Consider the following 24,218-nt stretch of genomic DNA (forward strand, 5'->3'; position numbering starts at 1 on the left):
CATAGAGACAGAGTGCACAGAGTGAATTGAATAGGATGAGATCATATCTTTAAAACAAAATGAAATCAAGCAGTGAGAGAGAAATATATTGGGAAGAGAAAGGGAGAAATTGAATGGGGCAAATTATCTCTCATAAAAGAGGCAATCAAAAGACTCATTAGTGGAGGGATAAAGAGGGGAGGTGAGAGAAAAACATGAAGTCTACTCTCATCACATTCCACTAAAGAAAAGAATAAAGTGCACACTCATTTTGGTAGGAAAACCTATCTCACAATACAGGAAAGTGGGGGTTAAGGGGACAAGCAGGGTGGGGGGGATGATAGAAGGGAGGGCATGAGGAGGAGAGTGCAATTCGAGGTCGACACTCATGGGGAGGGATAGGATCAAAAGAGAATAGAAGTAATGGGGGACAGGATAGGATGGAGGGAAATATAGTTAGTCCTATACAACACAACTATTATGGAAGTCATTTGCAAAACTACACAGATATGGCCTATATTGAATTGCTTGCCTTCCAAAGGGAAGGGGTGGGGAGGGAGGGAGGAAGAGAAGTTGGAACTCAAAGTGTTAGGATCAACTGTCGAGTAATGTTCTTGCCACTAGGAAATAAGAAAAACAGGTAAAGGGGTATAGAAAGCTATCTGGCCCTACAGGACAAAAGAGAAGATGGAGACAAGGGCAGAGAGGGATGACAGAAGAGAGAGCAGATTGGTCATAGGGGCAATTAGAATGCTTGGTGTTTGGGGGGGGAGGGGACAAAAGGGGAGAAAATTTGTAACCCAAAATTTTGTGAAAATGAATGTTAAAAGTTAAATAAATAAATTTAATAAAAAAAAACCAAACAAAACAAAAAAAAAAAAAAGTATTCATGATATATAGGCATGAGGCTTTGGGTAATCTACAAGTATTTGGCCTCTCTCACTGCTTCCTCCTGAACCATATTTTTCCAAAATTTTTTTTGGCCATTTTTGCCTCATCACTTTTGCAGCATGGTATATCCATAGAACACAAACTTAGAGGCAGGAAGACCCAGATTCAAATCCTGTCCTAGACACTTAATTGTGTGACCCTCAGAAAGTCAGTTTGCCTCTGTCAACTTTGAGTTTCCGTATCTGTACAATGGAGATAATAACAATGTTTATCTCCCAGAGTTGCTGTGAGGATCCAACAAGACAATGTACATAAGGCATTATTCACGATGATCAAATTACTAAGTATCAAAATATATGTCAATTTAATTAGGAGTGTTTTGCTGAGTTCTTCATACGATTTCTCTATTTTATTAATTACAACAGAGGCCACGTATAAGCTACAATTATTTTCATGGTGATCTATTTGCAAATACTGAACACAAGCACTTTGATAGAAGATGATCAAATGTTCCATGAAATAATGCTGCTTGGGCTGCCGGTGAAACCAAGTCTGCCATGTCTTTTATTTGCCTCCTGTGAGTCAAATCTTGAACAAGTGTCATCAGAAAACTGCCCAAAGGCCAAATCTGGCCAGCTGCCTGTTTCTCGATGAGATGACAATGATTTTTATGCTTTAAAATAAAATTTTATTGTATTTAAAAGGTAAAAACATTCTAGGCTGTACTCATGTTAATCAACCAATTACAGTTAGCCATAAACTCCTTTTATCATTTGTTTTCATTTATAAGGGGATTTTCAAGACAGATGTGATTCATTTGGTCCAGGAGTATGCCCACTCACTGGCATTTAGACAAGGATGGGCATAGGGATTGGACCCATGATTTCGTTATCATGGGGAAATCCTAAATTAGAATCTCTTCTAAAGCAAGCTGGCTCCTTCTCTTAACTTTAGTCTTAGGGAGTTGTCTGGAACAGTGAGACTTGCCCAGGGTCACATAGTCAGTATATAACAGTCTAGAGTTGAATCTAGGACTTCCTGGCTCTAAAGGCAGCTCTCTAGTCATTGGAGAAGGGTCTCTGATTTTAAGTACCAACAACTATGTCAGTGTCTGCAAATAGTATAAAACTGATCTTTAGTGTCCTTTCCCCACCTCTTGGCCACTGTCACAGCAAAATACAAGGAGACCATATAGGACCATGGGCCATGTTGCCTATGTCTTTGTTTCCTGGATTGCCATGGTCAAAGAATTCCCCACCAAAGATTCAATCTTCTGATAGGTAAGCCTCACTGTCCTAAAACAGACTGATCCCCTTAACCAGACACAATCTAGTTCCAAGACTGTTCTCCTTTCCATCAGTGTAGAAAGGATCATGTGCTCCATTGGCATAGTCTTCTATGCCAACTTGGGTTCATGATGAAAAATCAAAGAGGAGATCTTTCAAGAGGACTCTCACATACAGTAATCACTTAACGAATGCCCGTGGAATTGAGTTGAATATAAATTTTAATATAACTCATGCTTGGTTGGACTCAAGATAAATACGGTGCTTTAATTCAGTAAATAAAATTTGAAAACAAAGAACTGACAAGAGGGCTGCCCTTTCTCCTATTGTTAAACATGAGAGATGAGACTTTGACTGTTTTCCAAAACTAAGTAGCCCAGCGGTTTATAAGTGAAAAATTACAATAAACTTTTTATGAATTTTCAAAGAAAAATTGAACTTTTTATACAATAATGCCTTTCCACTAGGCTGCAAAGGGGTCCAGGATACACAAAATGTTAAGAACTCCTGCTCTAGGCTCATTATCCAGGCCAACTAGACCCTAACTCCAGAGTTGTCCAATGTCTGCTGCTCTTTTATTCAGGGGTAGAAGACAGTTCTTTATTCATACCTAGTTATCTTACGCTATTATTTCTTAGTGAAAAGTTAATTAGCATTGCTCAATATGGCTATAGATACCTCAACAAAGAACTATCCATCCTTGGTTTGATTGCTTAAACAGCCAATTACAGGGCAGTCAGCAAAGGCCCTGTGCTGTCTTTAACTAAATGTGATTGTCAATACTAAGACATGAAAGGGTAGATACGGTAGCACATGCCTGAAAAACCTGATATTGGGGAGGCCAAGGCTGGTCAGTTACTTGCTGGATGTTCTGAGTGGCAGTGGGCTAAGTCAGTTTGATAACCACATTAAATCCGGCACCAAGACGAAGGGGGAATGGAAAAACGGGAGGAGGAGTGACCAACACAGGAGGACTGATTCATAAAAGGGTCAAGTCTGTGAGTGGCCACTGTACTTCCAGCATGTAAAAAAGACAGTCTCAGAATAATACTATACTAATAATAATGACAAGATAGAAGTAAGCAATATTTATTTGGAAGCTAAAAAGTCAACATGAGATGATGCTAATGGTGGATAGTAACTTAATATGAAGTTCGGAAAGGCCCTGCAATAAATGTGGTACTGTACGTAAAGGACTCAGCAAGTCTGAAAGTTCTCCTCCTCTTATATTTGATGGAGTTCTTAAAGAAACAGTTCAGGGACAAGTCATCTTCCTGTTGTTGTTTCTTATGTTCAATAACCAATCACCAAAAGGATTGCTTTTGTCAACTGATAAAATATTAGGATGCAAAGAAAGAAGCATTTGTTGTCATCTTTGTGCAGAGCACTTTATAAAAATATTATCTTATTTGACCATCACAACCACCCTGGGAGGTAGACACCGTTATTATCCCTACTTTACATTTGAGGCAACTGAGACAGACAAAGGTTAAGTGACTTATGCAAGGTCACACAGATAGAAATGGTCTAAGGGATAGATCTTAACTCAGGTCTTCCTGACTCCAGGCCCAATGCACTATTCACTGTGTTACCAACCTGCCTTGCTCTTAGCTCTTTTCTGGGTAAGACTTTGGCCAGATTATTTAAGTTCTCTAGGGCTCAGTGCCCTTCTCTGTAAAATGAGGGGGTTGATTAAAAGGTCTACAAAGCCCCATCAAGATCTAACTCTATATTCTTACATGCTCAAATGTGTCTGTTTTCCTAACAGTTGTCTTAATGCTTTTAATGCTCCCAATCCAGCCAATATCCACAGGGACAGAAAACCTCCCCTTTGTAACACATCTAACAAATGGTCCTTCATCCTTTGCTTGAAGTTCACTAGTCAGGAGGGACCCACTCCTCCTGAGGTGGCCCCTTCTACATTAGAACAGCAGGAAATGATAGAAAACATTACCTAGCATCAAGCCAAAATTTGCCTCTTTGTAACTTCTACCCACTGGCTTTCACTCTGTCCTGGGAGACCAAACAGAACAGGGCCTATACCTCAAATACTAGAGGTTAGTTCTTATGTCCCCTCCCCATGTCTTCTCTAGCCTAATTGCTCCCAGTTATTTTAATGGGTCTTCATTTGGCAAGACCCAAGACTCTTTACCATCCCAGTGAATGCTCTAGGGTCTCCCTTAAAGCAGACAGAACGTTACAATAGAAGGAATACTGTCAGAGGACCTGGATTTAAATGCTACCTTTGTTGCTTATTAATTAATGATCTGGGACAATCAATGAACAATTATCTATTAAGGATTTATTAAGGATCTATTATTATTGTGGAGCTGGGTCTGAGGAAACAGACTCTTTTCCCAGGGAACTTCCATCTTCCATTCTGGTAGAGGAAATAGCACTTGTGTACACACACACACACACCATGAGCACACGTGTATGTACATATATACACATATGTGTACACATGTGTGCATATACACAAAGAATGCCTTAGAGTCTTTGTATACTTGTAAACTTTATATATGTAGATCCACACATATACCTACATTCATATGTATGTGTCTCTGTGTATGTGTATATGCAAGTACATGTATGTGCATATATAACACATATGTATATCCAAAAGAGATAAGAGCAAACCTTGGCAGAGAAGGCATTAGCAGCTAAGGGGACGTCCTGCATAAGTTGCCATTTAAGATTCTTGAAGGAAACCGAGATGAAGCAGAGATAGGGAGGGAGTTTCCTGGGCTTGGGGGCCAGTCAAGGCAAAGGCACAAAGATATGTGAGGAACAGCAGGAAGATGAGTCATTTCTTCTCTGTTTCCTCATCTGTCAACTGACAGGGTTAGACTACAAAGCCTCTGCATTCCCGTTCATTTCTATTTATAATCCCACGATCCTCTTGGTCTTCTTAACCTGAGGTTTGCGAACTTGTTTCTGTGTTTTTAATTTTTTAATTCTTTGATAGCTGTATTTCTTTTTTTTTTACTTTTTTTATTTTAAAATTTATTTTATTTTGAATTTATGGAATAAAGGAAGCATTTTTCTAACAGTATAATAAAAAAGATGATTGCACATGAAGCTACAAATTCATTATGTACTACTTGCTATTGCCTCTAAATATGCAACAAAGTTAACATGTAAATTCCTTTTTTTCCTTGTCTCCACAATTGGTTTAATCTGTGACCCAAAGTATTTTTATCTGAGGCATTGAACGATGCTATTTTGAGAAGGGATTGGTAGAAATCTTCAGGCTGCTACTGAAGGGGTCTGTTTCACAAAACATAATTGAAGAACCCTTGTTCTAGAAGATGTTCTCAACCCAGCATTTCTCCTATGGAACTGCGAACACCAGATATTCGAATCACAAAGTCCCATTATTGTCACCTGATCATCACACTTGGCTGGTATTTTGTTCCCTCAATAATTAGGTGAGAGCATCCTCCATCCCTCTCTCCTTTTCCAGCTGACCTATGGCAGCAGAGGAGAAAAGGTAGGGATCCCATTTGGAAACAAGGCTTCAATTTGAATATGTCCCATCTCCAAACACACTTGGGCAGCTTTGACAAGCAAGGCCTCTTTCCATGTAACAACCTCATTACTGAAGCACCTCTTTGCCCTATATTGCAACTAAGAAAATTATACATCTGAAATTTCCTTGCCCAGGGCCATCCGACTTCCAATGAATAAAACTCATAGGATTGCTATGCAAATTAAAGATGGCATGTTAATATATGCAACCTTATTGATACTGCTTTAGCTCAGAGTATGCCATTTGTACCTCATGGGGAGGATCATATGTCTCTCTGTGTCAAGATCACATTCCTTTTTGTCCTAAGGATGAGGTGATCTCATAGAAAGGAATGTGGTCATGTGAAAAGACTAATAAATTTGGAGTTACTGGCTGTGAGTTTGAATCATGGCCCTGCCACTCATTGTCTGTGTGACATTGGGCAAGTCAATTCATCATCTAGGCCTCAGTTTCCTCATCTGTAAATTGGGAAGGAAAGTTGTCTTACAAGACTTTAAACTATATAGACTATATCCCTATGATCCTATAAATGAGAATTTCCTCCCCAAACTTGGCTAATTTCAGAAACACAGAACTGGAGAATTGGAAGGGCCTTTAGCAGCCGCTGAGTCCAACCCAAATATGAGGGGAATTCCTGCTACACCATACCTGACTTGTCTAGACTCGGCTTGCAGACCTCCAAGGAGGCATAATTTTCCACTTCTTGAGGCAGTCTATTTCCTTCTAAACAGCTTAAATGTTAGGAAAATTTTCCCAACATCAAGACTAAATTGACCTCTGGGCAGCTTCCACCCATTGTTCCTTGGTTCTAACCTCTGGTGTCAAACAGAATGAGATGATGTATGAGAAATGGTTTACCTATCTTTAAGCAGCATATAAATATTAAGGATTGTGAGACATGGGACCAGTCTTTGGAGATTCCTAAGTCCAATCCCTCCTTTCTCACAGATCTTCAGATATTCAAAGAGAGCTCTCACCCTGCCCCTGAGTCTTCTCTACTCTAGGCCAAACATCCTCAGTTCTTTTATCCAGTACTCCTATCGTCTGAGTGCAAGATCCTTCACCATCCTGGTTTAACACCCTCTGGACAGCTCCTAGATTTTCTCATAGGGACAAATAGCCCACAGATACAGAGCTAGAAGGGACCCCAGAGATCTCTTAGTCAATAATAATAATAAAGGGACAGCTAGGTGGTGCAGTGGATAGAGCACCAGCCCTAGAGTCAGAAGGACCTGAGCTCAAATCCACCCTCAGACACTTATCAGCTGGGCAAGTCACTTAACCCCGATTGCCTCCAACAACAATTATAATAACAATTTGTCCAGAGTCAGTCACCCAGCCAAGAGGAGTCAGAGGGAAGACTTGAATCTGGATCTTCCTGACTCAGAGGCTAGCTCTCTACTCACTAGGTAATACTGCCTCTCAGTGTCTCTACATCCTGTTCACTGATCTCGTGGTAGAACAAGGAGCCTTGTGAGGACACAATTACAAATCTGACCCAAGGGAAAAAAAAACAATAACTGACATTTACTTCTATAGTGCTTTAGAGGTTGGAAAGTACTTTATGTACAGAAACCCATTTGAAAGGTAGATACTATAGGATTTTAATGCTTTTTTGTTCCCATTTTACAGAACAGGAAACTAAGATCAAGAGAGCTTAAGTGACTTGCTCATGGCCAAACAGCTGGCCTTACAGGAGCTGAGCCCTAGTCTTTCTGGCTCCAAGTCCAATACTCTATCCATGATGCTACACCTCCAAAATGGACAGATAGGTGGTGCAGTGGATAGAACATCGGGCCTGGAGTCAGCAAGTCCAGAATTCAAATCTGACTTCCCCATATACTTACTAGATGTGTCACCCTGGGCAAGTCACTTCATCCTGCTTACCTCAGTGTTCCCATCTGTAAAATGAACTGGAGAAGGAAATGGCAAACCATTCCAGTATCTGCCAAGAAAACTCCAAATAGGGTCATTAAGAGTCAGACACAACTGAAATGACTGAAAAACAACAAAAAATATATGTGGTACTTTAAGGCTTATAAAGCATTTTACATGTTAACTCCTTTGATCTTCACAACAACCCTGTGAGGTAGAAGCTATTGTTATCCTCATGTTACAGAGAAGGAAACTGAGGCACAGAGAGGTTGAGTGATTTGACCAGGATCACACAGCTTATAAGAGCCTGAGGCAGGATTTGAATGCAAGTCTTCCTGATTCCAGGTCCAGCATTCTATCCATTATATCACCTGGCACTTTGTGCCAATATTGACTGGCTTAGTCAATATTTGCATGAAGACAATACTGGCCAAGAGTAGCAGGGGCTTTCCCAAAGTCACAGAATGAGTAGCAAAGGCAGGATTTAAACCCAGCTACCCTGATTCCAGATCGAATGCTCTTTCCATTTCAACACATTATGGCCATATGTTCTGTGTCATGGAGCATTTAAACATATGTGTCTACTCAGGAACTGGTCAAGACTGACCCCCCCCCCCAATTCCATGTTTTCTTTTGGGTCAATTGACCACTATCTGCCTCTCATTAGAGATGTCAATTCCTTGTTTTACTTAGAGCAGGAATTCTTAACCTGGAGTCTGTGAACTCAAGGCATGCATGTGTACAAGCATGTATGTTTATGGATATATGCATACATGTGTGCATATGCATGTACATGTAGATATAGATAAATATATTTCAATAGAATTGGTTCATTTGAAATCCCATTCTTTAATTTTCTTTATTTTAAGACCTTCTTCTGAGTCTCAGCCCCCAGGATTCACCAGACTGACAGAGACCCAATGACCTCTGGAGAGACTGATTGCCTCACACAATCCATCCCTTTGAATTTCACATCTAAGTCTAGAATGATTTACATGGGTTATGAATAATCTATTGTTGTTGCTAAATGGTTCTAAAACCAATTAGCCAATCAGCAAAAACATATTTAAGTACCTACAGAATGCAGCAGCTGGGCTACATGTTCGGAGAAAAATAAAACTTAGAAAGGCTTTGTAGTGTAATGGAGAGAGAACTGAACTTGGCATCCAAAGACCTGAGTTGGAAACTGACCTCTGACATCTACTCACTGAGTGAGTAGTCATGTACTTACACACTGACTGTGCAAGTCACTTAACCTCTCTGTGCCTCAGTTTCCTCATCTGTAAAACAGGGATGAATAACAGTGTTCACTTCACAGGGTTGCTGTGAGGACTGAATGAGATGATGTATGTAAAACACTATGCAAATTTTAAAGCCTTCTATAAATGTCAACTCTTATAAGAGATGGGGCCTATCTTTGTAGACTCATAAGATTATAGAATGTTAGCACTAGAAGGACATTAGACATCTAGTCCAGTTCTCTCATCTTAATAATAGATAACATTAATACAGTACTTTAAAGGCTTGCATATATTACATATATTGTCTCATTTGATCTTCATAACATCCCTTGGGAGGTAGGTCCTATTATTATCCCCATTTTCCAGATGGAGAAACTGAGGCTCAGAGCGATGAAATGATTTGCTCGGAGGTGCACAGCTAGTGAGTGTATGAAGCAGGATTCAAACTCAGGTGTCCTGACCCCCAATCCACTACTCCATTCAGTACTGCATCATTGGATGTCTGACAGATGAGAAAATTGACATTCTTCCATGGTAACCCTATTCCAGTACCTAATTGTGACATGAAGTTCAGGTGGTTTATAAGCATAAATCAATCAATCATGCTGTTTGTAGTTTAATAGAGTTATAAGACACCAATACCAAGAGTTACAATGTTAATATTCTAAGTATGTTGGATAATTACAAAGTCAAGAACATTCTCCACCTGAGGAACGAAGGAAGTCTTCCTGGAGGAGGTGACATCTTAGGTGAGCTTGAAAGACTAGGTAGTTATTCAAAAGGAAAAGACAAGGTAGGAGGACATTTCAGGTCTGAGGAAGAGACTAAAGAAAGGTCCTGTGGGTTGAGAATGCAGAGTGTGGTCCCAGACGCTTGGGGATACAGGGGAAGGAAGGAAAGAAGAGAGGGAGGAAGGGAGGGAGGAGGGAAGGAAGAAAGGAAAGAAGGGAGGGAGGAAGAGGAAAGAGGATGGAAGGAAAGGAAGGAGATAAGAAGGAGGGAGGAAGGAAGGAAGGGAGGAAGAAGAGAGGGAAGGTAGGAAGAAAGGAAGGAAGGAAGGGAATAGGGAAGGAGGGAGGAGGGAAGGAATCTGGGCTGTTTGTGCTTAGCAGAGCTGTGATTCAAACTGTAGCATGGTACTTAGATTCCCTAGGCCTCAGTTTCCTTGTCTGTAAAATGAGGGACTTGGGTTAGATGGTCTCTGAGATTCCCTCTAGCCCTAGAACTATGAGATTATGATGTCATTGAGATTCCCCATTCCTCACCAGGAAATGAGGCTCATAGAGGGGAAGGGGCTTCACCTAGGTTATACTTCTGGCAGAAGTGAACTTAAACCTACTTCTGTCTCCCTTTACAAGGCTCACTTTGTTAAATCACACTGCTTCTCGCCCTGCTCCTAGCTCCTCCAGCACTCACTTGGACACATGTTGATAGACTTAAAATTGGTTGAGTTCTTACTACATACAGAGCACTGTGCTTGGTGCCTTGACTACATAGAGGGCTACAGAAACTTCTTTGGGGAGTTTACAACACAGTGGTAAGGGAGGTGTGAGGAGCAGATCAAATTCACAAGTAAAAAAAGGAGAGAAGACGAAGTGAGATAAGTGACAAGGGAGAGTTCACACTCCAGCACACAAACAAGAGTATTAGATCTTCTGCGAGGGGATTGCCTAAGTGAGAGGTAATGCCAAATGGGATCTGCCTCTACCCAGAAGGTATGATACCTCTGTGTAGAATTCAGATGGAGTTGAAGATGTGAGGGGAAAGGACTAGACAGTGGGGCTTTGGCATGAACTTTGGAAGCCCAGCTCCCATGGGCAGAAGCCATTAGAGAATTTAGAATCATACCTCAGGGCTGGATAAAGTCCTCTGTGAGCTGGATCTTTGATTGTAACCCAGTTCTGTTTGGAGGTGACCAATGGAATAAGGTATGAGGTTCAGATTCAGAGCACCTGACTTCAAATCCTAATGTGGCATAATGGCTAAGACACTGATAATACTGGGCTTAAATCCCTACTCATTATCTTTGTGATCCCAGGCACATCACTTAATTTATGGCTCAGTTAATGTTATGCCTCAGTTTCCCCATCTGTAAAATGAGGACATTGGTCTTGATAGCTGATGATGCTCCTTTGACTCTAAATCTATGAACTTATACCTCTAAGACTGGGGGCAAGTCTCTGAGTCTCAGTTTCTTTATTCTAAAATGAGGGGGTTAGACTGGAGAGTATCTGTGATTACTTCCAGTTAACTTCTGAGTTCCAATCTCATCTCTGGTACTCACTAGCTTTGTGACTGCGAGTGATACACTGTAACTTTCTCAGTTTCATATCTTTCTACTAAATTGTAATCTATACCTCACAGGGTTGTGGTGAGGTTTGAATGAGATAACATAGATGAAACACTTTCAATTCAATTCTTCAGGCATTTGTTATATTCCAACCATATGCTAAGCAGTATACTTTGTGAGAGGGGATTTGATATAGTGGATAGCTCCGGAGTCAGGAAACCCTGGGTTCAAGTTCCATCATATTGTCAATTCCATAACTGACACATGTTGACTGTGTGTCCCAAGGTAAATTTCAACCTTTCACTGCAACTTTGAGTTGCAGAACAGATTTATATTTGTAGATGTAGGTTCCTCATCAGGAGTTCCTTACATCAAGGAAATCACTCCGTCTCCCAGGACACGTGCCAGGATTGTGCCTCACAAATGTTATAGGGCTGTGTTATGAGCAAGGCTGTTTTTGGTTGTCTCTCCCTACTCCAATCCATTCTCTACTGAGCTTGCCTCTCAATAAACCCTAGTGACTCCCTAATACTTACAGGATCAAGTAGATTCCATCCTTATTCCAGTGTTCACCTCCAAACAGAACTGGGCTACCATCAAAGATCCAGCTCACAGAGGACTTCACCCAGCCCTGAGGTATGATTCTAAATTCACTAATGCCTTCTGTCCATGGGACCTAGGCTGCCAGAGCTCATGACAAAGCCCCAATGTCTAGCCCCTTCCCCTCACATCTTCAGCTTCATCTGAGTTCTACATAGAGGTATCACACCTTCTGGACAGAGGCAGATCCCATTTGGCATTGCCTCTCACTCAGGCAGATTTTGCCATTTGCCTTTTTTTAAAAAAGGAAACTGGTTCCTTCCTACCTTTCCAGTGTTTCCAAACCTTATCCCTCTCTATGTGTGCTACAATCCAGCAATACTGGCCTTGTCGGCTTTTATTCCACAGAACATTCCACCTCCTGACTCTGCCTTTTTGCACTGGCAAATTCCTCATGCCTAGAACACTTTCCTTCCTCATCACTGCTTTCTATCCTCCTGGTCTCTAAGACACAGATTAAACCTTGCATTGTGCACAAAGCCTTTCTCAGTCCTAACTCCCTCTTCCACTGCTAGTATCATCTCCAAATTATCCTTAGTCTATCTTGTATGTATGTGGCTTCTAGGTAGTCTCCCCCATTAAATTTCATACTTCTTAAGGGAGGGGACCACTTTTTCTTTTGCCTTTTGTGCTCCAGTTCTTTGTACACTGCTGGGCGCATAGTGGACTTATTACTATCGACTGACTGGTTGTGAATTGGAATTCTTGAAAATAGACCAGTGAGGACTCATTTTTCATCAGTGAGAATGATGAGAATGATGTGACTACAGGCAGATCAAAGACAGTGGTGACTGGTCCATTCAGATGCTCTGCAAGAATATAGCTGGGAGTTGCTCAGAAACTTATCCTAAGTAATAGAACTTCTTTGCCCAGTGAGCTGTTCAATATGCCATTCCTACATTACTACTAAAGAGTAGAATGATTGATCCCACTGCTCAGGAAAGGGTATGAGTTTAGCATAAGCAATGATTATCCTCCAAAGATATCAGAAGAAACTGAAAAATCCTGAACCAGCATAAAATGGATGCCCAAATGTCCTGAGGATGTAATTATCTCACCACTCTAGAGGAGGGTGGATGGAATATTCTCTCTCTTAGAGGAGAAAAGTCTGGAAAGCTCCCTTCTAGAACTCAGGGGAAGGAGGCCACCACAACCTGTTTCCCAGTGTTCTCATTCACCAAGCCAGCCTCATTTCCCCAGTTATAGGAACTTGGCAAGATCACATAGGATTCTGTAAAAATTGCATAGTGATGATTTCCTTTCAATTATTTAATAGCACATAATTGCCCTCCCTCCTGCCATACTCCTTGTTTGAAAGGACAAAACTCTTGATCTCTCTTTATTCTTTATCCACTGTTTATAGCACTTGGAAATAGCTATGTTTTCCTTCTGAAAAAGGCCACTCTTCAAGGCTGATTGTAAATAGACTTGGCAGCCAGGATGAGATCTAAGTAAACTTATGAAGCGGGCAAAGTTTGCTTTCTCTCTCTTGCTGTGCATAAAAGTCTCCTTTTTTCCTTGCCTCTACACACACAGACACACAGACACACAGACACACAGATACACACACACACACACACACACACCTTCAGCACTCCAAACTTGTCAACCCATGATGAAACCTTGATCTTCTCTCCCTATTTGCTAATTAAGACAGGGTTAATAAATCAAGAGGTGATTTATGCTGACAAGCTGCTTATCCAGTTAATATTACTTCAATTTCATCCTCAGGGGTCTGTGGTCCCATTCATGTGGATTCCTCAGTTTCTTTCTTTGTGCAATGAAATGGGTTGGAGCAGATGATCTCCTTTGAACTGATACATTATGATTGAATGATCCTTCTCCATCACTGCAGATAGCAGCCTCTCCATGACCTAATATAGTAGTTCCACCTGTTTCCAGGCCCTTGAAGCTTGGACCAGAGATTTGATCCTGGGGGGTTTAATCCTTTCAGTTATGGAATTGTCCTGAGTAATGAGAGTCTCTCTTGAGTCACTATTTCAGTCAAGCTCAAGCTTTATTTTCTACTCCTCAAGCCATTTTTTGCCTCATTTCTTACCTAGCCTTTAATCACTGAAAGGGTGTTGCCTGAGTCAAACTAAGAACAGAGAAAGACTTTAAGCCCAGGTCTTCCACTGTATCCGGAATCATCTCCAGTCATCCTGATCTATCTCTTACCATTTGATCCAGATGGTTCCAGAGGAAAAAGTGAGGCTAGTGACTTTGCACAGCCCTTCCTCACTTAAATCCAATTCATTTGAGGTCATGGTCATGGTCCTCTTTGAGAAGGAAGGACAAACAACTCCTCAAGCATGTTCTCAATAGCTACTCAGCTTCCTCATGGATACTTTCCACCTCCACCCCTTCCCACTTTCTAGTTCTGTAACTATAATCAAATTGACACTGTCATTGTTCCTGGAAATGGTGTGTCAATGTATTCTCCCAATGCTCCACTGACCAGCCTTACAATTTTCTTTGTGCATGTTTTTCCCAAATTTATTATTTTTGTCATTCTTTTTTTAAATTTTGAATTCCAAATTCTCTTCCTCCCTCCCCTCCATATATGATGCCAATTCTACATGTGAAATTATGCAAAACATTTCCGTATTAGTCATGTTTCAAAAACAAAAAAGCAAGAAAGACATATTCTTATGCCTTTCAAAAGTATAATCCTCCTCCATGACATAGATGGGCCAGTTGTGGTGGTAGCATATTCTTTCCTCTACTGACTACTGTAACTAAAGAGTTTTAAAACTAAACTTATGTATTGCTAAGAAGTGTGCAGTGTCTATGGACCCGCCCTATAAATTTCCCTAAATCATCTTTGTAAATGTTTTCTCCTATCACAGAAAAACTGTCTTAGAGTTGGGTGGAAGGAACCTCAGAGGTCACTGAGCCCAACCCACACCTGAACAAGAATCCTTCCTATAGCATCCTGGAAAGATTCTTATAGCCTTGACTTTCAGACTACAGGTGAGGGAGAGCTCACTACCTTCCAAGGCAGCCATTCCACTATGAGACAACTCTCCCTGTCAGGAAGTCTGGTGCATACAGCCACGACTGAGTCATATTATTCTAGCATCATATGATCAAAAATGACTCTGATACATGAAGAATTGGAGGAGGGTATGGAGAACAAGATAGGCAAGTCACTTCAACCTCTCTAAGCCTCAGTTTCCTCATTTGTACAATAGTAGTGTTATTGTTTAGTTGTTTTTCAGTCACATCCAACTCTTCATGACCCCTTTTGGGGTATTCTTGGCAAAGAGACTGGAGTGGTTTGTCATTTCCATCTCCAGTTTATTTTATAGATGAGGAAACTGAGGCAAAAAGTGTTTAGTGGTTTGTTCAGGGTCACCTAGCTAGTAAGTATCTGAGGTGAGATGTAAACTCCAGTCTTCCTGACTCTGAGTCTAGTGTTTTATCCACTTGTACCACCTAGGTGCCCATAGCAGTAGTACTCATAGAGTAGTTGGGTATAAGTTGAGTATAAGATGAGTACATTATTTTTAACCTCTCTGAGCCTGTTCCCTTCTCTGTACAATAAGGATAATAATAACAGCAGTCCCCACCTTATGGGGAAGTTTAGAGACACAAAGGTGAAAGTATCTATATACTGTTAAGCAAATTTTAAAGCATTATAGAAATATGAGTTGTGATTACTGTTACTTCATTGTAGAAGGAACTCCCAGGTGCAGAAGTTCCATCTACCAATATATATCAGCACCTCTTTAGCAATAGTAGAGTCTTAGAGAGTTGCCTAGAGCACTGACCCAGGGTCACATATACAGTGAACTCAGGTCTTCCTGAATCAGGACGGTAGTTAGGTGATGCAATGGATAGAATGTTGAGCCTAGAGTCAGGAAGACTTGAATTTAAATCTGGCCTCAGACACTTACTAACTGTGGGACTCTGGGCAAGTCCCTTAACCTTGTTTATCTCAGTTTCCCCATATGTAAAATGAGCCAAAGGAAATGGCAAACCACTCTAGTATCTTTGACAAATGGGATCATGACGGGTCAGACACAACTGAACAACAACTTCCTGAATCAAAGGTCAACTCTCCATCCACTACACCATACTGCTTCTCAAGTAGTTAACATCATCATCATCATCTTCATCTTGTTATGGGTGAAAGATGAATGACTGAGGAAACAAAGGCTTGATCTTCCAAGTATAACAATTTATTAAGCAATGCATGAAAATTGCCTAATTAGGTGGGACCAGACCTCCTCAGATTAGCTATGGGCCCCAGATACAGTGGGAAACAGACTTTTGTACTCTAAAAACAATTAGTCAAATAAGACCAATTAATTAAAAGGACACAATACAACATTAGGTAATTTGATTTCTAATTAGAGGAAAGACTCAGGGTTTTCCAAATAAGAGGATAAGTATGAATAGGTACAATTCCCTGAGAAGGAGGTATCCCTCTCCCCCAAATGGCTGTAAACAATCAAAGGAACATGGAAACAATAACTGATTGATCAGTATGGAACCAGTTTTCAGATAAGACATATAGGTTGCCTGAGATGTACAATTGTGAGAAAACTCTTTGGATGTATCTGAATTTCTGTTCAGCATAACCTAGGTCCTTGGTCTCTAAATAGCAGATAGATGTGTCCAGCTTCTCAGTCATGCATGGCTAGGTTAAAAAAATGCTAAGGTTTTCTCCCAATTCCCACAGTTGAATAATATTTTCTCATGAGACAATAGTTGGTCCAGACCCTTAACCGAATAGAAAGTGAGCTAGCTCCAGAACTGAATAACCAGATGGGGTCAAGGTGGTTCATTCAATTCCCACTACCACTAATCACCTCAATTTCATCATCATGGTCATCTCTCATCTTTGTGTCCTACTGGACGTTAAATGGGAATAGACAACTTCTCAATGTTCTCAAGAAGCAGAGTTCTACAGCTGAAAGATTTCTAGATTTGGACCCAGTGGATCTAAGAGTGATTCTCAATTCTGCCACTTTGGGGCAAGTGCCTTCCCTTATCTGATCCTCAGTTCCTTCTCCAGTAAAATGGGGGCACTTGGGCCAGTTGCTGTCTGGAAGATTTGTCCTTCAAGAATGTGGGTTCCAAACCTTATTTTGGCACCTCCTGGGTGACTTTTGCTGTACTTCCCTGGGCTTCATCTTCCTCCCTTATTAAATGAAGGGAGTTGGATTCAGTTGCTTCTATAGCCTTTTCCAATTCTTTATCTATGATCCTATCATCCTAATGTACAAAGAGCCTAAAAAATACTGGAACCTCACGGTCTCAGAAGAGCTGAGCTGTTTGCAAATCAATTACTCTGTGATAATCTATAAATGAGAACAAAGATCACCTGGCAAATCACACTAAAAAGCCTCACTTGACATTTCTACAGTTTTTAAGGTTTTGCAAAATATTATAAATCTATTATCTCATTTTAAAAATAAAATTTTACTATCTTTTGTTTCTACATCACCAACATTTCCTCCTTCATCTCCCCAAAAAATCTTCCATATAACAAAGAATTTTAAAAGAGAAAAAAAGTTCAGCAACCCAACCAACCCATGCCAAAAAGTATGAAATTATTTTTCTCATCGTTCTACACTAGGAGCCTCCCATCTCTGCAAAGAGCTGCCTTCGCATGGCTCCTCTTTGGTCACATTCCGGCATTTTTAAACTGTTTTACACTTTTATTTTATTGATGTCTTGTTTTAGACATTTACATGTTGTTCCCACTTGGTGAGAGGTCTCATAACAGAGTGAAAGAATAGGCAAAATGAATAATACAGTGACCTTAATGAAAGTGTATACAACATTTCACTCTTGCATTGTTACATTCATCATACCCATATGTTATCTTGTCTCTGCTTCTTGTTGCTGATTCATTTCAGTTGTGTCCGATTCTTCCTGACCCCATTTTGGGGTTTTCTTGGCAAAGATATTTAAGAGGTTTGCCATTTCCTTCTCCAGCTTATTTTACAGATGAAGAAACTGAGGTAATCAGGGTTCAGTAATTTGTCCAGGATCGTACAACTGGAAAACTCTGAGGTCTGATTTGAACTCAGGAAGATGCATCTTCCCGATTCCAAGTCCAGTATTCACTGTACCAACCACCTACCTACCCTTGCCTCTGCTTACTTCCAACGATCTCATTGGAGGCAATAATGAGAGGGTATTAATCTCATTTTATACATCAGAGGAAAGTGGCTGGTTGTCATGATTCTTTTTTGAAATCAGTCTCACTGCTGCAGCTGGGAGGCTACCCGAGCAAATTCCTTGCCCCAAACACCTCAATTAGTTGTTACAGAGATTTTTTTTTAAATTTTCCATAGAGAATTAGGGGGAGGGAGGAGAAACAAACTTTGCCACATTTTCAAATTTTCTCCTGCTTCCCTTTATAATCAGCTTTAGACACTTCCAGATAGAACACCTTCTTGCATTGAAAGGTGACAGATCTAACGCCTCTGTCATCTGCATACTAGCTTGCAAAGTATGAATTAAAATGACTTGTCTACAGGAGGCTATCAGAACTCAAGTCAATTACATCCTTAGCAAATCTGCTCTCCTGTATGCTGCATCCAGGGGAATGGTCTGTTTAAGCAGATTTCCATCCATCAAAAATGCATGGCTAGTAGCCAATTACTTGCTTCCTGAGAGAGTAACTTTTTGATCTAACTCTCCTCATTATAATAAAGGTTGTTAAACATCTGAGAAACAGCTGAAAACTCATGAATTTTTCTTTTTTAAAAAACCAATTCAGATACCTCAAGCCTTTCAACTTAAGTAAGCTACATTTCTAGGTGAATAGCTCTCTGCTCAATCTCCCAGCTCAGTTGTATTTAACTTCCTAAGCCATGGAAATGCATAACTGGTTTTATAGCATTGCTTCCCAAAACATTAATGCTTCATTACTTCGTGTGTTTTTTTCCTTAGCCACTGAGAGTTGTCCCAGAAGTCCATATTGTTTACATTCCAATGGTCCCATGATCTCATTAACTCACCACCCTGTAAATCACATTCTTTCTATCCTGTGAGACCTTTATCCATGGTGTCCCCAAAGTTCACCATAATGGATCCAGTCACATGGGCTGGTAGTCTTTCTCATATTCACTTGGCATAATGAGGCTATCTGGGGAGCCCATCACTCACTTTTACCAAATGACCATGTTGCCATGTTCTTTTTCAACCATGTACTTCTTTGATGATATCCTTTACTGCCTGTCTTAAACGTACCCTATCTTCCACCGTTCTTTCTCACATAGGTCTTGACAGATCCAAAAATGAGACACAATGCTGGACTATGTTCCTTACCTTTAGGACCTGCTCTAGATTCTCCAGTTTGGCTTGGAGCTGGTGTTTCTCCTTCACGGCCAAATCACGTTCTTTGGTCACTATGGTGAGGATGTGGCTGAGTCGATCATAGTCTGCTTTTACCTTTAAAAAAACGGGAGAGAGAAAAGTAGAATATAAGTTTCCTGAGGCATGGACTGTTTTCAAGTTTGTTTTGACTATGCCCAGTGCTAAGCTCAGTGCCAGGCACATAGGAGATATTAATAAACATTTGTTGAATTGAATTACGTAGAATCAAAAGAGACTTCATGTAAGACAGTCCATGAGAAAATAAAGACAGAATATTCCTAATGTCACCACAAAAAGCACAGACACACAATTCCAAACCTTTCTTGAACATGGATAAATTCAGGGGAATAATAAGTCCCTAATTTATTTACATAAAAGCCCCTAGTGGTCAAGGATACACACTCATTTGCTAACCAAGCTACTATAGCTGCACTTCTGGTATCATGGAAAGAGCACTGGGATAGTAGACGAGACTTAGTGTTGAGCTTCACCTCTGCTACTTACAATCACTGGGGGGCAGCATGGGAGAGTGGAAGGAGGGCTAGGGTGGGAATCAGAAGGGCCACAGTCCAATCTACACCAGTCAAACCAAATTTGGGTCATTGTACTCAGTTCTGGGAGCTGCAATTTAAGAAGGGCATTCCTTAATATGAGAAGGACCAGAGGAGAGAGATGAGAATGTTAGAGGGCCTCAAGTTTATGCAATATGACATGAAGGAACTGAGTGTGACAGCCAAGAGAAAAGAGAGTTGAGGGGCAGGCAGGGTATGAGAGCTGCGTCTGAGCATTTAAAGGGCTATCATGTAGAGGAGGTATTAGATTTAGGTTATTTGACCCTAGGTAGTGCACTGGATAGAGCAGTCAGGAAGACTCATCTTGCATGAGTTCAAATCTGGCCTCAGACACTTACTATGTGACCCTGGGCAAGCCACTTAACTCTGTTTGCCTTAGTTTTCTCATCTGTAAAATGAGCTGGAGAAGGAAACAGAAAACCAGTATTTTTGCCCAAGAAAATGCCAAACGACTCATGGAGAGACAGCCACAACTGAAACAACTGAACAACAACAAATTTGACCCCTGAGAGAACTAGGAGAAATAGACAGAAGTTTCAAAGAGGCAAACTTAGGAAAAGCTTCCTAAAAGTAAGAAGTGCTCTCAAGTGGATTGGACTGCCTTGGGAGGTAATGGGTTCCTCCTCATTGGAGGTCAAGACAAGGTTAGATAACTACTTGGTAGGTTTACCATGGAGGGAATTCTTGTTCAGAGATTGATTGGACTCCATAGTGACTGAAGTCCCTCAGGAATTCCACAGTTTGAGAAAATCCTGACTCTGATCTCACTAGCTATGTGACCATAGGCAATCACTTGATTTCACTAGGATTCCATTTTTGCCATTTGTAAAATGAAGGATAATTTAATTACTTACCTCAGAGGAACTTTTTAAGGAGCGCATTATAGAAATGTATTACCTAGGTTCTTGTTCAAACCTTTTTGGTCATGTTCAACTCTTCTTGACCCCATTCAGGGTTTTCTTGGCAAAGACACTGAAGTGGTTTGCCATTTCCTTCTCTATCTCATTTTACAAATGAAGAAACTGAGGCAAACAGGATTAAATGACTTGCCTAGGGTCACACAGCTAGTAAGTGTCTGAGGTTGGATGTGAATTCAGATATTCTCTCCAGGTTTGGCACTGCACCACCTAGCTGCCCCAAATCACTTCCCTTCTCTTGCTATCAGTTTCCTTCTCTGTAAAGTAAAAGATTGGACCAAATGTTCTCTAGCATCTCTTCCAGCTTTAACATTCCATGGTCCATATGTATAACAGCAACTAGGACTCTTTTTGTTTAACTTTATATCTTATTTTAGACTGACTCTCTCTAACTCACCCAGGGTAAAAGCACAGTAGCTACTCACTGGGCTGATCCCAGTTCTGGTCAGTACAGAAGAAGCTCTGACCTGTTCCATTTTTCCCATCTGGACTTGTTTCACCCCTCCTCTGGCAGCCTGATGACCCTCTGCTCCCAAGGCCTTATATTGGTGCTGGACTCAGTGCAGACACACCCAATTAGCCTAACCCTTATTGTATTTCAGAAACCCTTGAACTCAAGTAATCCACCAGCCTCAGCCTTTATCAGTAGCCAGGATTACAGGCCTGCATCAACATATCCAGCCCTTGTCATGATTTTACAAACAATATGACTCATAGAGGGCACTGTGGCATGGCAAACAAAGGACCAGCCTTGGATTTAGGAAGGCCTTTGCCACTAGCAGGATGACTGTAGCTGTATCACTTAACCTTTCAGGGCCTTGAGTAACTGTCTAAGACCATAAGCTATAGACGAATTGCCAATCCATGTTGGTGGAGAGAATTTCAACACCAAAATTCCCTCTATTGATAGAGTCACAGGTCTAAAATCCCCTCCCCTGCTCAAAGCTCCTAGCTTGTTAGTGCTGGAAGAGACCTTTACAATCATGCTGATCCCAAACCTCATTTTACGGATGAATCATTTAAGGATGATGACCTTTCGGGGATGTCCATTTACTCCAAATCTATCGTTTGACTTCAAACAAGTGTGAGTCACCAGAGAGAGATCCAGAAACAGTTTCCCATTTACTTTCAAGTTCTTTTTGTTGATGATAATCCAGAAAGAGTAGACCCATTTTAATCGAGCTGAACATTTGCTTTCTCTCTAAACATTTTCACATGAATCATGCTGCTATAACAGGTCCTCTGAAGGTCATGCTCTTTTGGAGGGGAGCTTCATTGATTCCAAACACTATACATGTCATGATGTTTGCTTAAGGTGACAAGTCAGTGCCACTAGACAAGCAGAAGGTGGGAGCATGAACTTTCCAGCCCCTTCACTGGGATGTTGTTATCTACCTGGAAAATGTTCTTAGAAGGGGTCATGGAAAGGTTTTGTTGATAAGAATATCTTAAAGCAGTTTTGTTTTAGGTGATGCATCAGACAGCCAGAGACAAAAAGAACTTCTAAGTTCTCAGGGGTGAAAATGTCCTGATTGGTCTGTGACTTGCATCAAACCTAGAGGCAGAGATATTTTGATATATTTGACATTTATTCATTGAGTGTGCAGCCATTTAACCCTGTTTGCCTCAGTTTCCTCAACTGTAAAATGAGCTGGTTTTTAACATTTAGCTTCCCAAAACACTGGATTTTTTTTTCCAGGGAGCTGGGGAAAGGGGAGAAGAGAAAAAGGACACTATGGTTCAAGAAAAGCTATTTCAAAGTGGAATGGGCTACCACAGGAAACAACAGGCTTCCAAACATTGAACCAAAGGCTGGGTGCTCCTCGCTGCTGGATGCCCATCCTGTTCCTTCTAGTTGTTGATGAACTCTCCTTAGAAATTACTTCGTAATATATTTTGCATTAATTTTTATGCAGATATCATATAAATGCCATCTTCTTAATGACATTCTGCATTACATTTTTAATGCATGTAAGTGTCATCTTCCTGAGGGCATGACCTTTGTATCCCTGATGCCTACATACAGTAGGTGCTGAATACGTGCATGGTGAATTTGATTGAATAAGGAAAGATGTAGATAATTTGGAGATCATTCTAAAGAAGGAAATCAGGATGGTGAAGAGTCTTGAGATCATGTGATATGAGGATCGACTGGATGAATTAGAATGTTTAGCCTGGTGGAGATTCAGGATGATCACCTTCAGATAGTTGAAAGATTTTCACAAGAAGGAGGGATTAGCCCTAGAGGAAAGAACTGGGAAATGTATAGAATTTGCAGAGGGACATAATGAAGCTTGATAAGAGGGAATATCTCCAGACCGTTAGAGTTTTTCCAAAGCAGAATGGCTTCCCGAGAGGATGAGGGATTCTGGATCCCAAGAAGTCTTCAAGCAGAGGCTGTGACCACTTGTTGCTTATGTAGAAGACATGTGGGATAACTGTTACTGTATGTGTTGCAATGCCTGCCCACTGGGATCCTTGACAAGTCTGACAACTCTGTGTTTCTTTGAAGTGCTTTGCTAGCTTAAGAAGTAGAATACACCTCTCACTATTCCCATGCTAAAGACTTCCATAAAGCATAAGTTCACAATTATTCTTTGTATGGTAATTGATATGATTAGTAGGGAAGTAGCTAGGTGGTGCCCTAGTGCACAGAGTGCTGGGTCTGGAGTCAGGAAGACTCATCTTCATGAGTTCAAATCTGGCCTCAGATACTTCCTATTTATGTGACCCTGGGTCCTGTTTGCCTCAGTTTCCTCATCTGTAAAATGAGCTGGAGAAGGAAGTGGCAGACCACTCCACTGTCCCAAGAAAACCCCAAATGGAGTCATAAAGAGTCAGAACTGACTGAACAAGAACAACAAACCATTAGTAGAAAGCAATCTGGAATTTTATTTTGATAGATATCAAAGCCCAAGATCTAGTAGAGCTCAGAAAAATCAGGAAATATGTTTTAAGGGTCTTGGTCAAATATAGGCATCTAGGTATTACAGTGGATAGAGTGCCAGATGTGGAGTCAAAAAGAACTGAGTTCAAATCAAGCCTCAGACACTTCCCAGCTATGTGACTGTGGGCAAGTTACTTAATCTTTGTATGCTTCAGTTACTTCATCTGAAAAATAGGATTCATAATAGCACCTATCTCACATGATTGTTGTGAGGAGATATCTGTAAAGAGCTTAATAATAACTAATATTTATAGAGAACTTTTATGGTGTTCCACAAATGTTATCTCATTTGGTACTCACAACATCCCTGAGAAATGGGTGCTATAATTATCCCCGGGGTAGGTAGGTGGCATAGTGGAATAGGGCACTAGCCTTAGTTCAAATCCTGCCTCAGACACTTATTTGTTGAGTGTGCAAGCCATTTAACCCTGTTTGCCTCAGTTTCCTCAACTGTAAAATGAGCTGGAGAAGCAAACAGTAAACCACTGCAGTATCTCTGCCAAGAAAACCCCAAATGGGGTCATGAAGAGTTGGATACAACTGAAATGACAGAAAAATAACAAATCATCCCCAACTTCCAGATGAGGACTATGAATCTGAGGGAGGACAAGTGACTTGTCCACAACTGGTTCCATAGCAAGTAAGCTTGTGAGGAAGTATTTGAAAGCAGGTCTTCCCAAGTCCAAGTGCAATCTCTATCCACCATATCAAGGCCATTTCAGGTCTAAGTCTATGGTACTAAGTAGATAC

The 24,218-nt window shown here is 40.7% G+C and overlaps 1 protein-coding gene across 4 annotated transcripts in view; it reads right to left on the reverse strand.

Annotated features, from left to right (window-relative positions):
• Nucleotides 1-24,218, reverse strand: part of RIMBP2 (RIMS binding protein 2) — a 475,720-nt gene that overhangs the window by 139,659 nt on the left and 311,843 nt on the right. For 2 of the 4 annotated variants that reach the window (XM_072600737.1, XM_072600739.1), the window contains one exon: nucleotides 18,985-19,107. Coding sequence is in view for 2 of the 4 variants with exons in the window: in XM_072600739.1 (XP_072456840.1) it covers nucleotides 18,985-19,107 (123 nt within the window). In the remaining 2 variants the exon portion in view is untranslated. Of the gene's footprint in view, nucleotides 1-18,984; nucleotides 19,108-20,918; nucleotides 21,154-24,218 lie in introns of those variants that run through there. The other 2 variants (XM_072600735.1, XM_072600738.1) reach the window with 2 other exon arrangements.

The sequence above is a fragment of the Notamacropus eugenii genome, chromosome 4, assembly GCF_028372415.1.
Source record: "Notamacropus eugenii isolate mMacEug1 chromosome 4, mMacEug1.pri_v2, whole genome shotgun sequence".
In the NCBI taxonomy this organism is placed as follows: domain Eukaryota; kingdom Metazoa; phylum Chordata; class Mammalia; order Diprotodontia; family Macropodidae; genus Notamacropus; species Notamacropus eugenii.